Source organism: Rhinoraja longicauda, chromosome 1 (genome assembly GCF_053455715.1).
Source record: "Rhinoraja longicauda isolate Sanriku21f chromosome 1, sRhiLon1.1, whole genome shotgun sequence".
NCBI classification, from domain to species: Eukaryota; Metazoa; Chordata; class Chondrichthyes; order Rajiformes; family Arhynchobatidae; genus Rhinoraja; species Rhinoraja longicauda.
This window is the reverse complement of record NC_135953.1, coordinates 61,575,969-61,593,056: the sequence shown is the minus strand read 5'-3', so window position 1 is coordinate 61,593,056 and position 17,088 is coordinate 61,575,969. Positions and strand designations below refer to the sequence as shown.

At 43.0% G+C, this 17,088-nt stretch overlaps 1 protein-coding gene across 1 annotated transcript in view; it reads right to left on the bottom strand.

Annotated features, from left to right (window-relative positions):
• Nucleotides 1–16,614, bottom strand: part of LOC144599482 (cysteine-rich hydrophobic domain-containing protein 2) — a 59,286-nt gene extending 42,672 nt beyond the window's left edge. Inside the window, exon 1 of the mRNA XM_078410441.1 lies at nt 16,435–16,614. Coding sequence (XP_078266567.1) covers nt 16,435–16,589 — 155 coding nt within the window. The 5' untranslated portion in view covers nt 16,590–16,614. The remainder of the gene's footprint in view (nt 1–16,434) is intronic.
• Nucleotides 16,615–17,088: the final 474 nt, after the last annotated feature.

Genomic DNA, 17,088 nt, shown 5'->3' with positions numbered 1-17,088 from the left:
GGAGGTGTGGTGGCAGCCACGAGCCAGCGAGGTGCAAATTGCAAGATTGCAGGTGCTCTGGAATGGGTCACTCTAAGAGTCAGTGTGAGGCTGTTAGAGCCGACCAGCAGAGGAGAGGACAATCTCAGAAAAAAGCAAATCACTTGGAGGAGGCAGCTTCGAATTCATCATCAGAGGAAACCATGAGCCACTTGGATGATGAATCAATCAACAAGTTGTCGTACTCTGAACCGTATAAAGCCACTTTGATAGTGAACGGCAGCGAGATACAACTAGAAGTTGACACGGGATGTCCATGGACTATCGTACCAGAAGAAGTCTTCAGCAAACTCGGTAAAGACCTTAGGCTAGATCCCAGTAGCATCAAGCTGAAATCCTACACTGGAGAGAAGGTGGACATCTACGGACAAGCAGCGGTACAGGTACAGCTCGAACCTCACTGTGAGCCTGAAACGCTGACCATAGTGGTAGTAAAGAAAGGTGCAAGCCTAATGGGAAGAAACTGGTTAAGGAAGTACCCTGGATTGTTGTCAAATCTAGCCAGCCAGAACACGCCAGAGTCAAGATTAAGTCCACCGAGTAGTATGCACAGTTTGCAAGATGCCATGGACACAGTACTCAACAGACACGCCAAACTGTTTGATAACAGCAGCCATGGAGGGATACCAAGCCAAGGTATATCCACAAGACGAAAACAGTGGAGCAAAGTTTTACAAGGCAGCTCCTGTTTCATATGCTGCTAGAAAGCAGATTGATGCCGCATTGGATGACTTGCTGCAGGATGGCATTATCAAGCCTGTGGAGACAGCAGATTTTGCATGCTCGATCATAGCTGTTCCGAAACCAGATGGGAGAATGAGAGTCTGCGGCAACTACAAGCTCACAGCAAATAAGGTGCTGAAAGTTGAACAGTATCCCCTTCCAACTTTGGAGGATCTACTGCAGGAACTAGGAGGAGAAAAGGTCTCTAAACTAGACCTCTCCCATGCCTATCAGTTAGACCCTGGAGCTCGAAAGCTCACCACGATTAACACACATAAAGGTCTCTTTCAATATACCAGACTGTCCTTTGGGATATCCAGCGCACCAGCCATGTTCCAGAGAACAATGGAGAGTCTGCTAGCCGATATTCCCATGTGCAAGCCATACCTTGATGATATCATCATCAGCGGAAAGACTGACGAAGAGCACCTCAGGAACCTGGAAGCGGTCCTGTCAAGACTAGAGACCAATGGGTTACATCTGAAGAAGGAGAAGTGTGCACTGATGCAATGGTCAGTCGACTATCTCGGACATCGACTGAACAAGAATGGTCTTCGTCCTCTTCAAGACAAAGTTGATGCGGTGCGGGAAGCAAAACAGCTGTGAACCAAAGCCAACTCCAGGCATACCTTGGCTTACTGGGGTATTACAGGAAGTTTATACCCAACCTGTCACAGGAGATTGCACCATTGATTCAGATGTTGAAGGCAGAGTACAGATCAGCAGATTCAAAGAGTGGGAGGAGAAGCAGCAAGCCTGATCCCAAGTTCAAATGGGGAAAGGAACAAGAGCAGGCATTCCAGAGATCCAAGCGTCTTCTTCAGAGTGACAGTGTGCTGACGCATTACGATCCAGCCAAACCCATCCTGCTCCAAACGGATGCAAGCCCCTATGGCTTAGGTGCTGTGATAAGCCATGTTCAATCAGATGGACAAGAACGCCCGATAGCTTTCGCTTCACGCACTCTCAAGCCCAGCGAAATGAACTACGCACAATATGAAAAGGAGGGTTTATCGATAATCTTCGGACTGAAGAAGTTCCACAAGCAGTTACATGGAAGGTCTTTCACCATTGTGACTGATCACAAGCCTCTGATGGGACTCTTTGGAGACCACAAGCCGGCCAGCCCGATGGCCTCTGCTCGTGTAGCAAGATGGCATATGATCCTGTCTGCCTACAGTTACAAGATAGTCCATCGAGAAGGCAAGAAACACCAGAATGCAGATGCGTTGTCGCGCATGCCGATCCACGAAGAGGACTCTTCATGGAATCATCCGGAGCTCGCCGAGCTTGATGAAGCACCAGAGACACGCATCAACATGCTCACCGATCTGGACACACGCCCTGTTAATGCACAGGAAGTGAAGAGAGCCACCAAGAAGGACAGAGTTCTCTCCAAGGTAAAGAACCACATTATGGAAGGGTGGCCAAGTGCAAGGAATCTTCCAGAAGAAGTAAAGCCCTTTGCCAGCAAGAAAGAAGAGCTGTCAGTTAAAGATGACATAATCCTGTGGGGGCCACGAGTGGTCATTGTTGTAATATATAAGACAAGGGGGATGTTGTGATATTGCTGGGACTACTTTGTGTATCCAAGAACTACTTTGTATGGCTGTGTATATAAGTGATGGGTGTGATTAGGCGGTCACTCTGGATCCAGGCGGCCTTGGAACAAACAGCCTGGAGTACAAGCTGCACCATGATAACATCATAAACATGTGTACTCGTGGTCCTTCCAGAGTCACAAAAAAGGTACAACAGGTACAGGACCACGAAGAACAACATTTTTTTTCCCCATTTTTTATTTTTTTTAAATTCTTTTTAAAGGTTACATTGCTGGAGCTCAACTCCAGGCTGTTTATTCCATGGCCACCTGCATCCAGAGTGACCGCCTAATCACACCCATCACTTATATACACAGCCATACAAAGTAGTTCTTGGATACACAAAGTAGTCCCAGCAATATCACAACAGTCATCCCAGATAATCTGGAGATAAGGACTAGAATCCTTGAAGAACTTCATAGCACGCACCCTGGCATTGTGAAAATGAAGGCATTGGCAAGATCATACGTCTGGTGGCCAGGAATCAACAACGAGTTGGAACAACAAGTGAGAAGTTGTCCAAGCTGTCAGCAGAGTCAGAATAGTCCTGTTGCAGCCCCAATACAACCATGGGAGTTCCCTGAGAGACCGTGGAGTAGAATTCACTGTGACTAGGCCAGCATCGATAATGAGAATGTGCTGATTGTGGTCGATTGAAGCCATGCGGGTGAAACACGCAACAGCAGCAACAACAGTGATTGCCCTGAGGCGGTTGTTTGCAACTCATGGGTTACCAGACACAGTGGTCACAGACAACGGTACGCAGTTAGTGTCTGAAGAATTTGCCAAGTTCCTCAGCAACAACAACATCTGCCACATTCAAACATCACCCAAGCACCCGTCCAGCAACGGACTAGCAGAAAGAGGTGTACAGATGGTGAAAGCAGGTGTGAATAAAGGAAAAGGAACAGACCTGGAACTAAAGATCCAGAAGTTATTGCTGACGTACCGAGTCACACCTCAAGGAACGACTGGAAAGTCACCCAGTGAACTGATGTTCAGAAGAAAGATCCGCACTAAACTTGACAATCTGAGACCCGATCTCAGCAAAACTGTTCGAAGGACGCAAGCCTCAATGAAACAGGCAGCAGATCGAGGAAGCAAGAAGCGAGTCTTTGATGAGAATGAACATGTCATGGTCAAGAACTTTACATCAGGTCCCACTTGGCTTTACGGAATGATAGCAGAAGTCATCAGTGAAGTCCTGTACAATGTAAAGTTGAGTGAGGGAAGAGTCATTCGTCGTCATGTCGATCAAATGAGAGCATACTTGCCAAAAGGTGATGAACACACCCACTTCCAACAAAGAGAAGTGGTTCAACCAAACTATCCACTGATAGTTAGGCCAACTCCAACCGTAGGTGTAAATCCTGGAAGCACTTCAGAGAGAGACGAACATTTAATCCACAATGATAACAAAACATCACAACCAGAGCCGGATATTGACGAACATTTAATCCACAGTGATAACCCAACATCACAACCTGAGCCTGATATTGACGAACATTTAATCCACAGTAATAACACAACATCATAGCCGGAGCTGGATATTTCAGAACAAATGAAAAATCCAACAGACAGATAGACGCATGTCTAATAGAATTACAAGAGAACACCTAAAAGATTTGAGGATTATGTTCTGTATAAGTGAACCTACGTATATACTAACAATGTATTGTGTATTTTGTTTGACACATGTTCGTACGATGTGCAGGTCTGTTGGTTGATATTATGTGACGTTAGAAATGAAATGGTGTTATCTACCTCCAGGTAAAAGGGGGAGGAATGTTGGGTATGGGAACCTGATTTAATATGAAATGACTTTTAATATGAAATGACTCGCGCGATTGTACGCATGTGCAGAGGAGACTTAAGATGGCGCTAACATGAATATAGGCACGTTTGAATACTTGCGTGTGTCCGAGATTTATTCCTAGTCCAATTACAGCACAAATACACAACATTTCCAAACTGCCATCCCTGTCAAAAGTCCTTGAAAAGGTAATTCTAAATCAACTACTGCCTTACCTACACCAAAATACCATCCTGGAAAGTTTTGAGTCAGGTTTCAGGGCCCATCACAGCACAGAGTCTGTCTTGTTGAAGGTATACAACAACCTGCTTCTCGTCATCGACACCGGCGACTGTGCAATCTTGCTCCTTCTCAACCTCAGTGCAGCGTTTGATACAGTGGACCACACCATCCTAATTGACCGTCTCCAGTACGGGGTTGGCGTAGATGGCACTGTCCTGAGCTGGTTCGTTTCCTACCTCAAAAATAGGAGTTTCTCCGTCAATACAGGCAACTTTTCCTCTGCCCCAGCTAGCCTCTCCTGCGGGGTTCCACAAGGCTCCATCCTAGGCCCCATTCTCTTCTCTCTGTACATGCTTCCCCTCGGCCAAATCATTCAAAGGCACTAGCATTTCTTTCCACTGCTATGCTGATGACACAGCTTTATCTCCCCCTGAAACCCAACAACTGGTCAAATTTAATCAGCCTCATGCATTGCCTTGAGGACATAAAATGTTGGATGGCACAGAACTTCCTTCAGTTAAACGAGAGCAAGTCTGAGGTCATCCTATTCAGCCCCCCCCCCCCCACCCCGCCCTGACACCATCAAAACGACAACAGGCAGCCTTGGAATCCTATCCACCCTAGTCAAACCTCATGTCAAAAACCTTGGCGTGATATTTGACTCCGCTTTTAAGTTTGACAAGCAAATCAACTCTGTGGTAAAAGCCAGTTTCTGACAGCTTCGTACCATAGCTAAATTCAAACCATTCCTCCAATTTGACAATCTAGAAAAAAATCATCCACGCATTTATTTCCTCCCGCCTGGACTATTGCAACTCCCTATACACTGGGATCAGCCAATCATCCCTGTCCCGCCTGCCATTGGTCCAAAACGCCACAGCAAGACTCCTGACGGGTACCCGTAAAAGGGACCACATCACCCCGATTCTGTCCTCTCTCCACTGGCTCCCAGTATGGTACAGAATCGATTTCAAGCTCCACCAATTTGCATACAAAGTCCTAAATGGGCTTGCCCCTCTATATCAAAAATCTTTTAACCCACCACTCAAACTCCAGGTCCCTCACGTCGGTCGACTTGGGGCTACTGACTGTCCCGCGGTCTAGGGTTAAGCTCAGGGGTGACCGCGCTTTTGCGGTTGCAGCTCCTAGACTGTGGAACAGCATCCCTCTCCCCATCAGAACTGCCCCCTCCATCGACTCCTTTAAGTCCAGGCTCAAAATCTACTATTCCCTAGCGTTTGAGGCCCTCTGAGGGGACGCGGTAAACTGTTTATGTCTGTGTTGTTAGGTTTGTGTGCTACTGTTATGTTCTTTTTTAGTACCTGCACTAGATGTACAGCACTTTGGTCAATGTGGGTTGTGTTTAAATGTGCTATACAAATAAAATTGACTCGACTTGACTAGACCATTGAGATAATAATCTGCCTCGTTTTTGCCGCCAAAGTGGATAACCTCACATTTATCTACATTATACTGCATCTGCCATGCATCTGCCATGCATCTGCCCACTCACTCAACCTGTCCTGGTCACCCTGCAAACTCCTAACATCCTCTTCGCAGTTCACACTGCCACCCAGCTTTGTGTCATCTGCAACCTTGCTAGTGTTAATTCTAATTCCTTCATCCAAATCATTAATATATATGGTAAATAGTTGCGGCCCCAACACCAAGCCTTGCAGCACTCCACTCGCCACTGCCTGCCATTCTGAAAAGGACCCGTTTACTCCTACTCTTTGCTTCCTGCCTGCTAACCAATTCTCTATCCATGTCAACACCCTACCCCCAATACCATGTGCTCTAATTTTGCTCATCAATCTCCCGTGTGGGACCTTATCAAAGGCTTTCTGAAAGTCTAGATACACTACATCCACTTGCTCCCCTTCATCCATTTTACTTGTCACATCCTCAAAAAATTCCAGAAGATTAGTCAAGCATGATTTCCCTTTTATAAATCTATGCTGACTTGCAGGCAGAAGAGATTAGTTTAACTTGACATCATGCTTGGCATGGACACTATGGACTGAAGGATCTCTTCCTGTGCTGTGCCATTCTATGTTCCAGGCAATATTCAAATAACAGTACTTTCATTAAGTAACATTTGTTATGTCAACCACTTCATCCAACAAAGCCAGTAAAGATATTGCTTTTTGCAAGGCAATCAGCAGGAATTTTATGCAATTCAAAAGAAGAAATTGTTTGCAAACTTTCTCACCATTTTCTAATTTCTCACCAACTATTTCTCTACTAGCCAAAGGTCAACAATCTTATGATTCATAAAACTTTTACAAAGCTTTTAAAATGGACACTAATTTCTGAAGATGAATGAAGCTATGTGCCAGTGTGCATCCATTAGAAAAGATAAAATATGATGAGTGATTAAATACAAATTTTGGCTTCCTAGCTAACATAATTCTTTTTAATTGTTTTAAATAACAAATTGTGTTCATGAAAATACAAAATATATTTCACAAGGTATAACTCAGCTATGTACGTACAGGGGAGGCCAAGCTGATACAACCATTCTCTTCCCAATGTCATAAGTGGTGATTGACATGTTGGTGGTATCATTTCCCTTTGTTAAGGCAGTGACAACACTTTAAAGGTATTTCTTTTGACATTGAGATATTCCAAGATTCAATACAGTGCTATAGAAAGACAAGATATTTCTATCTATGATGTAATTTTTTTTGTAAAACAAGGAAGCATAGAGTACAAAAGCATTGGCAATATCCTGAACCTTGCTGGTTGGGCTTTGGAATAAGGTTTATATTTTCCATCAGCAGCAAGCCATCTGTGCATGCCCATACACTAGGGACCAACTGACACACCTACAATATTATTTACTGCCAAATTGAAGGTTAACTTTTTAAAAAACTGCTTCTCCTTGAAAATGTACAGTTGTGTAGATGCATAGAGTCTCACTTGCCAGGAGTAGGTGAATCGAGGACCAGAGGAGATAGGTTTAAGGTGATGGAGAAAAAGATTTCATAGGAATCTAAGGGGTAACCTTTTAACACAAAGGGTGGTGGGTGTATGGAACAAGCTGCCAGAGGAGGTAGTGGAGTCTGGGACTATCCCAACGTTTATGCAGTTGGACAGGTACATTTGATAGGACAGGTTTGGAGGGATATGGACCAAAGGCAGGCAGGTGGGACTAGTGTAGCTGGGACATGTTGGCCAGTGAGGGCAAGTTGGGCCAAAGGGCCTGTTTCCACACTCTATGACAACAACAAAAATAGATTAGGCTTGGTTACAATTTTCTTCTCTTCCTTGATTGGGCAACTTTTCAACTCTGTCTAAATGCATTTGTGAAGTGGCCCTTTAGACATGGAAGGAGAAATAGCTGCTTATCAAATAATAAATAACTTTAAATGAAAACAATTGAAACAAGGCAGAAACAGCCAATCCAATTTTGCTTGTTGACAATTTTAAACATTAGATAATTCTGCAACTTCATTTGCCAGGATGCCCTCACAAGTCAGGATACCTTGTGAAACTCTCATTCATAAACTTAATCATTATAATTATTTAGTGAAATTATTTTATATCCCACAGAGCATCACACTTAAATCGTCTTTTAAACAATTGCAGTGAATCTTGGGGTGAACTAATTAAAAGTAAATAACTACACTTTTACATTTGTATTTCTAATACATAGTTCCTCGAAATAAACCACAAAAACATCAATCTATCGAGTTATTTTCCATATATATTTTGGTACACAATTGCTGCAGTCCTTTGAAACTGCAGGAACCCACCATATTACTCCTGAAACTTCTCAAAGGCTCAATAAAACATCTATTAACTTCATTAGTCCCTACTAATTTATACTACTAAAATTCCTGAATCCTTGCCCAGGTTTGCTCGATTTAACAAAAGGCATATGGTTTTGAAACAAAATCCCATATGCCATATACATGACAGAATCAAACTGCATATTCAGATGAAATTCTCGGGCAACAAGACTTGAAATACCTGTATTACGTTTAGTACAACTCCAGCTGGTTGGTTCATTTAAAAACTCCCTATATATACTGGATTTGAAACAATAGCCATGTGGTAAAATTTGATTTTTGAGAAAATTATCACAGGAAATGTATGCCTCTCTTGTAAAATTTAAATGCTTTCCCAGCATTAGAACATACAACAGTACAGCACAGGAATGGGCACTTCAACTCACCACGTTATTTGCCGAATATGATGTCAAGTTAAACTGATCTCACCAGCCTGCAAATGATCTATATCTCTCTATTCCTTGCACTTCCACATGCCTCACTGAAAGCCTCTTAAAATACATTATAGTATCTGCCTCCACTATCACCCCTGGTATGGTGTTCCCAAGTACCCATTATTCTCTGAGGAAAATAACTTGCCCCGCACATCTTCATTAGACTTTCCCCTTCTCACCTTATATCTGTGCCCTCGAACTCTGGATATTTCCACCCTGGAAAAAAGGTTCTGACTGTCTCCCCTTTCTATGCCTCCTAATTTTATACACCTTTATCAAGTCTCTCCTCAACCTCCGAGTTCCAGGAAAAAAAATCTCTGATGTATCTATTAGTATCTACAGCAGATGGCCAGGAAATTTCTACTCTTCTAATTCACTTGTAGTTTCCCATACACTTTTTTGATCAATTAAAGCCAAAGATGTTACCCATGCTTAGCATGTTTTCTTTTTGAAGTCAAAAGTCAGAGTTCTTTTACTTAAAAGTGTACTCACAAGTTAATGTCCTACGATGCAGAGTCAGCATACTTTGTCATTTCCACCAGCTGTCTAGCACCTGGCACTTTCCCCGGCAATCATAGGAGTACCAACACATTCCTATATCCACTCTCTTACCACCATCCAGGGAACTAGCCAGGCAAAGATTCACATGCACAACCTCATCCTTTGCAGTTGCTGCTTGTGGTGTAGCCTCCTTTACATTGGCAAACCCAAGCATATTAGGTGACTGGTTTGCAGAGCACCTGCACTTGCCCGTAACAACACCTCACATGCCTGGGCAGTCTCCAATCCGGTAGAATTAACATTGAATTGTCTAATTTCAGACAAACCTTACCATCTTCCTCTCTCCCTCCTTCTGATCATGGCCTTCCCATTTTTGTCCCTGTTTCCATATCCATTCTCATATTCATCTCCCTGGTTCCATCCACCTAGTATACCCACTTAAAAATGTGTTAAATTGTGTCAGGAAAGTTTCCTCATACAATACATAGAGGGCCCTGCAAAGGAGACAGCATAGCTTGAACCATTTATAGGGAATTTGGTAGAGCAATTGACTGAAATATCAGTGAGCGAGTCTTCTAGGAGCAGCGACCACAGATCCATTAACTTTAAAATAGTTATGGATAAGAATAGGCCTGGTCCACAAGTTAAAGTTCTAAATTGGGTCAAGGCCAACTTTGATAGTATTAGACACAAAAATTTGACTGGAGGTTGTCTGCCAGCAAAGAGGAATCCAGAAAATTGGATACTTATAAAAGTGTGACATAGTGAGTTCAAAAGGCGTGCATGTTCCTGAAGAGTGGTTTTGCACATGGTAAATCATGCCTCATGGATTCGATTGAGTTTTGTTTTAAGTAACCAAAAAGATTGACGAGAGCAGGCTCAGAGACGTAGTCTGTGTGGACTTCAGCAAGACCTTTGACAAGGTTCACCATAATAGGCTGCTCTGGGAGGTTAAATCAAAAGAGATCCAGCGTGAGCCAGCTAACTGGATACTGAAATGGCTTCATGGTAGGATGCAGAGGGTGGTGGGAATTTATTTTTCTAACTGGAGGCGTTTGACCCTTGGTGTACCTCAGGTGGCCCAATGCAGTTTGTCATCCAGATCAATGATGTGCAAGACATGATTAGTTAGTCTGCAGATGACACTAAAATAGACGGTGAAGATAGTTATAGAATTACAGCAGGATCTGTCTCAGCTGGGCAAGTGGGCCAAGGAATGGCTCATGGAGTTTAATTAAGTGTGAGGTGTTGCATTTTGGTAAGTCAACCAGGGCAGAACCTTGGCAGTGAGTAATAGGCCTCTGGGGAATGTTGTGGAGCAGAGGAATCTAAGAGTATAAGTACATAGTTCTCTCAAATAGAGCTGAGAAAAAGTGGAGGATATGAAAACACTAAATTTAAATTAAGATGTTACATACCTTCCTAATCAGAAGAGGAATGCACAAAATTTACGACTGCAAATACTTCTAAATGCTTTTCAAAATAACAATAGAAAAATAGTTACACCCTTATGGTAAATATACTGATGTTTGATGACTAAATCAGTATGATTATGGTCAAACTTTATTACACTGAAGTTATGATTTGAAAGGCTACTGCAAGAATAGTCCTTTTCAATTTGACAGTCTTCATTATTCTCATACTTGTCCACAGTGAGCATAAACTCACAGCTGTTGTGCTGTTTCCTAGTCAATAATGATCAGGTGAGTCAGTTCCAGAAACGTTATGCAGCTGAAGACTGGTTCTAAAGCTTTCAAATAAAACACCAGGATCAACCATAATTTGGATCAATTCATAATGCACATGGTTGAAACTAATTAGCTCTACAGCTGGAAGTGAAATAAAAATATTTACTTTTTATCAAAATGCTTTTCTAAAAGGCAACAATTTTCCCCTAATTCATATGGCTTATACTCCATTAATCTTTCAGTAATTTGACAAATGTCATTGTTATTCTTGCTATTGAGGGCGTGCACCGTAGGTTTACTAGGTTAATTCCCGGAATGGCGGGACTGTCATATGTTGAAAGACTGGAGCGACTAGGTTTGTATACACTGGAATTTAGAAGGATGAGAGGGGATCTTATCGAAACGTATAAGATTATTAAGGGGTTGGACATGTTAGAGGCAGGAAACATGCTCCCAATGTTGGGGGAGTCCAGAACCAGGGGCCACAGTTTAAGAATAAGGGGTAGGCCATTTAGAACAGAGATGAGGAAAAACTTTTTTAGTCAAAAAGTTGTGAATCTGTGGAATTCTCTGCCTCAGAGGGCAGTGGAGGCCAATTCTCTGAATACATTCAAGAGAGCTAGATAGAGCTCTTAAGGATAGCGGAGTCAGGGGGTATGGGGAGAAAGCAGGAACGGGGTTCTGATTGAGAATGATCAGCCATGATCACATTGAATGGCGGTGCTGGCTCGAAGGGCCGAATGGCCTACTCCTGCACCTATTGTAATTAATTATTTTTTTTTAAATTGCACTTGATATGTACCGTTGGATGAAGTGCTCCACTGCTGAACAATCTGAAGTAGACAAATAGGCTAAACATTACATTTTCTTTACAAAGATACATAAGTGAACTCAATAATATAATTTCAGTTTAAAATTCAGGTGATGAACAGTTACTCAATTATACCTCCTGTGGCTGATGCTTGCAACTGCGCTCTTCCTCTATTTATCAATACATTGACAATTATTTATCTTTTCATTAACTATTTTTATCAATCCTTGAAAATTTAACTATTCATGCAGCTTTAAGCCTAATGACCATTCACATGAATTATTAAAGATATATTGAAGCAGGTCCACAAAATGAGCAAAAAATACTTTGGCACAAGTTTGCAATTATGAGCTTTCAAATGTAAAACTTGAGATCAGATCATGAAATGTAGGATACTCTTGGTATTCAGTGAAACAAGAAACCAACTTATACACCAAGCGATATCAGAATTCTCCTGTCCATGGAATAGTGTATGGAATATTTTAGATGCATCTATGCCAATGACTACACAGTACTTTAAAGCATATCATTCAAAAGATAACACATATTGCAATCATTCAATATTCCCAAAGTAAAATTTGTAATTAACTGAACATATCTGTGCCAAGTAAAATCTATCATTTTCAGGTTGTTCTTGCCTCAATCACTTTCTTGGTGGGAAGGGGGCAGTGGAAACAGCAGCACCCAGATGAAACCCACTTGGTCACAGGCAGAATACGCAAATCCACGCAGACAGCACTCAAGGTCAGGATTGAACCTGGATTTCTAGTGCCATGAGGCAGCAACACCGTTTGCTATACCTTTCAGAAGACCTCTCAGGACCATCTGTTTCCAGAAAATCCTTATGCACTCCTTATTCATTCTTCTAAACTTGAGCATGTACATACCTACCCTGTCCAACCTTTCCCCTTAAAATTTACTTAAATAACTTTCTCTAAAATCCATTCATAAACATTCTTCCTTAAAACAAGAACAATATTCAAAGTTAAAGTCATAGAGCATGGAAACAGATCCCTTCGTTCATAATTCTCCAGATATGGTCTCACCAAAGCCATGTATAATTGGAGGACAACCTGCCAACTAGTGTATACAATTACCCAAGCAATGAATAGGAACATTTTCTTAGAAGTTGCTAAAATCAGCAATGTGAAATGGTTTAAATCTTATAAATGCTGCATTTTAACTGCACCCGATATAAATTAATCCATAGAAACATAGAAAATAGGTGCAGGAGGCCATTTGGCCCTTTGAGCCAGCATCGCCATTCATTGTGATCATGGCTGATCATCTACAATCAGTAACCTGTGCCTATCTTCTCCCCATATCCCTTGAATCCACTGGCCCCTAGAGCTCTATCTATAATCCAATTCCACTAAATCATCATAGGCAAAAGGAACTTGAGATGCTTGTTTACAAAAAAGTGCCAGTGTAACTCATTATGAGTAAGAAGGGTCCCGATTCAAAAGATTGCCTATCCATGTTCTCCAGAGGCGCTGCCTGATTCTGAGTAATTCCAGCACTTATTATTTTTCGACTAAACCATCCTTTGAAACCACTCATTTAAAGACCAAAGTAGGCAATAATGAGAATCCAATTGTGAATAAAGTGTACAAGGCAAGTGTCAATGGAAAAATCAATGACTAAATTGTAACAAAATTAGATATTTACAAGGCTCATAATAATTACCAAATATGATGCATTATGAAAATCAGTAACTGCATTCACAATTGCAAATTTGCAATGCTCCACAAGGCAAAAATGTATCAGTATTGAATGTAATCAGAGTGTTACAGTATAAAAACAGGCCCTTTGGCTCAATTTGCCCGTGTCGACCAAGATCTATGTCAATGATTTGGATGAAAACATATATGGCATGATTAGCAAGTTTGCAGATGACATCAAAGTCTGTAGATGGTGAAGTTGGTTGTCAAAAATTGCAACAAGATCTTGATCGGTTGGTCAGGAGGGCTGAGGAATGGTCGATGGAATTTAATACAGCAAAATATGAGGTATTGCATTTTGGGATGGCTAATATGGGGAGGACCTAAACAGTGAATGGTTCTGGAGAGTGTTGTTGAGCAGAGGGATCTAGGAGTACAGGTATATTATTCCTTGAAAGTGGCATCGCACGTAGATAGGGTGGTCAAAAGGGCTTTCGGCACATTGGCCTCCATCAGTCAGAGCACTGAGTATAGAAGTTGGCAGAGAGGGGTCATGTTGCAATTATACAAGATGGTGAGACCACAATTAGAATATTGTGTTCAGTTTTGGGCATCATGTTATAGGAAAGATTTTGTCAAGCTGGAAAGGGTGCAGACAAGATTTACAAGAATGTTGCCAGGACTCGAGGCCGAGGTTGAGCAGGCTGGGATTCTATTCCTTGGAGCGCAGGCAGATGAGGGGTAATCTTATAGAAGTGTACAAAATTGTGAGATGAATAGAACAAATAAATGCAGTCTCTTTCCTAGAGTAGGAAAATTGAGGACAGAGGACATAGGCTTAAGGTGATGGGGGAAGGGAATGAAAGATTTAATAGGAAGCTGAGGGGTAACTTTTTTTTACACAAAGAGTGGTGAGTATACAGAACGAGCTGTTGGAGGAGGTAGTTGAGGTAGGTACTATCACAATGTTTAAGAAATATTTAGATGGGCACATGGATAGGTTGGGTTGAGAGGGATGAGGACCAAATGCAGGCAGGTGGGACAAGTGTAGATGGGACATGTGGTAAGTGCGGGCAAGTTGTGCCGATGGGCTTGCATGCACATTGTATGACTCTATGCCCCATTTATGCACAAGATTTTATGCACCTTGAGAAGATCACCCCTCAGCCTCTTGTGCACCAAGGAATAAAGACTTAATCTGCCCAACCTCTCTCTACAGCTCAGACCCTCAAGTCCAAGCAACATCCTCGTAAATCTTCGATGCAACTCTTTCTAACCTAACAACATCTTTCCTCTAGCAGGGTGGCCGAAACTGAATACAATACTCTAAATGCAGCCTCACCAAGATCTTGTACAATTGTAACATAATATCCCAACTTCCACACTCAATGCCCCAACTGATGATTGTCAACGTACCAAAAACCTTCTTGACTGCCCTATCTACCTGTTATGCCACTTTTACGAAAATATGTACCAGCACTCCTTGATCCCTCTACTCTACAACTCTCCCCAGGGCCTTACCATTCCCTGTGTAGGTACTGCCCTCACTTCACTTCCCAGACACATTGTATTCATTAGTTTTTAATCCAAATATAAATTTGAGGTTGTGTTGAAGGGTTCATTTTGGTGCTGTGCAACTTTATAAACAGTGCAACCTAACTTTTTAATTCTTCCTGTTGTCCACTTATTTGTTTGCCCCAATGTGGATGTGGAGTGGATGTTTCCACTCGTGAGAGAGTCTAGGACCAGAGGCCATGGCCTCAGAATAAAAGGATGTACCATAAGGAAGGAGATGAGGAATTTCTTCAGTCAGAGGGGGGAGAATCAGTGGAATTCATTGCCACAGAGGCTGTGGAGGCCAGGTCAAGGGATATTTTTAAAGCAAAGATTGACAGATTCTTGATTAGTATGGGTGATAGGGGTTATGGGGAGAAGGCAGGAGAATGGGGTTGAGAGGGAAAGATAGGTAAGCCATGATTGAATGGCAGTGTAGACTTGATGGGCTGAATGGTCTAATTCTGCTCCTATCACTTATGAGCAGCAATTTCCACAAAACAACTAACTCCTAGCTAAGGAAAGCTTCCGCATCATCCAGTATTTAGGTACAAGGGACTGTAGATGCTTGAAATTGGAGCAACAAGCAACCTACAGAGGAACTCAGTGGGTCAAGCAGCATCTGTTGGGGGAAAGGAAATGTTGACATTTCAGATTGAAATCCTGCATCAGAACTGAGAGTAGAGAGGTTGGTAAGGGATAGTGAAGATCTGGCAGGGGTTAAGCTAGGGCGAAACATGGGGTATTTGGAAAAGGAGATCGTAGAGAAAGTACTGTTCATCCAATATGCCATTCATTACCTGTGGATTAACCTCACCCAACAAACAGCTGACAAGATATTTGGCCATAGTTTGCATCACATTCATATTAAATCATTTTGTCATTTGACTCGTATAATGTAAGGGGACAGATACCAACCAATCGACATAGTTAGTCCGCAGCACGCCAAGTATGTTCGTGCACGTTGATGCAATATTTACTAATTCATGTCACGGTGGTTTGGAGCGCTGTTACTTCCAAATGATCCACAGCAATGAGACAACGCTGAACAAAATCGAAACTCACACGCGTTAATGGAACACCGCGATCCATAGTCAATATTTTTAATCTACGTCAAGCTGGGTGACATCCTACTGCTCTAATGAACTGTCAGTTTCCAGGCTACTGCTCCAGAAGTAACGATGCTGACTGAACAACCCATCGCGTGGAGCTGCGAGAAGCCCCACTGCCTGGGAATTGACAAGCAGAATCACATCACCATAAGCAGCGGCGCATTTCCAATCCACAACTTTTTGTCTAATCACCTGTAAAGAAATCCCTAAGGGAAGGGAGGACACTCTGATCATTTGGTGGCACGGTCCACGGAGAGGATTGTCACCGCCACCACCACCCAAGATCTGTTACACTTTGGCTCCAAGCACTTGACTCACTGCCCAGGTGGATTTTAACCGGAACGCACCTGCGGCCCGGCCCGGCCCGGCCCAGCTCCAAGTCACCAGCCGCGGCTCAGCCTCAGCCTCACTCAGCTCACTCCCTCCATAGCATGCCACCCACCGGCCCACCGCCCAACCACCGCTCCTCGCTCGGCCTTACACAGTGACGTGTCCCGAGCCCCGGACCACCACCGGGTCGGGAGCGTACTTCAGCAGCTGCTCCTCCAGCGCCTGCTCCTCGTCCTCTTCTTCCTCCTCATCTTCCTCGTAGATCGCATCGAAATCCGCCATCATGCCGAAGGCCGCCGACTCCATAGAGACACCGCGCGCGCGCGCACTGGCTCGCGCTACGTAACCGGGGGACATCGCGAGAGCAGAGGCGCCGGCGGCCGGCAACTGCCGCCCGAGTCAAAGGGCGACGGGGCTGCAGGTTGTTGTCAAGCTGCTGTCTCCTCCTCCTCGGATATCCCGGGAACGGAGTCGCTGCTCTTGTGGATATTCAACGTTTATACGTTATCGTTCACACGGATATTCAACGTTGCGAGGTATAAAACATATTACGATAACACTCTCAACTATAAATCATCGATTCACTGTATCCATCCACATTTTGTTACAAAATGTTCCCGTAAAATGTTGGTGTTTGCACTTCATGTGTCTTTTCTTGCGAGTCATTGTTGACTTGTTCATTGAAGCAAACGAAAGGGGAGACGCTACACCAAACATTTAAACACAAAGCCTTTTGCTAACCTGGTTCTGGTTGATTACTGCGCAAACACCTTATAAGTGGTTATCTCGCGCAGGTCCCCAATAT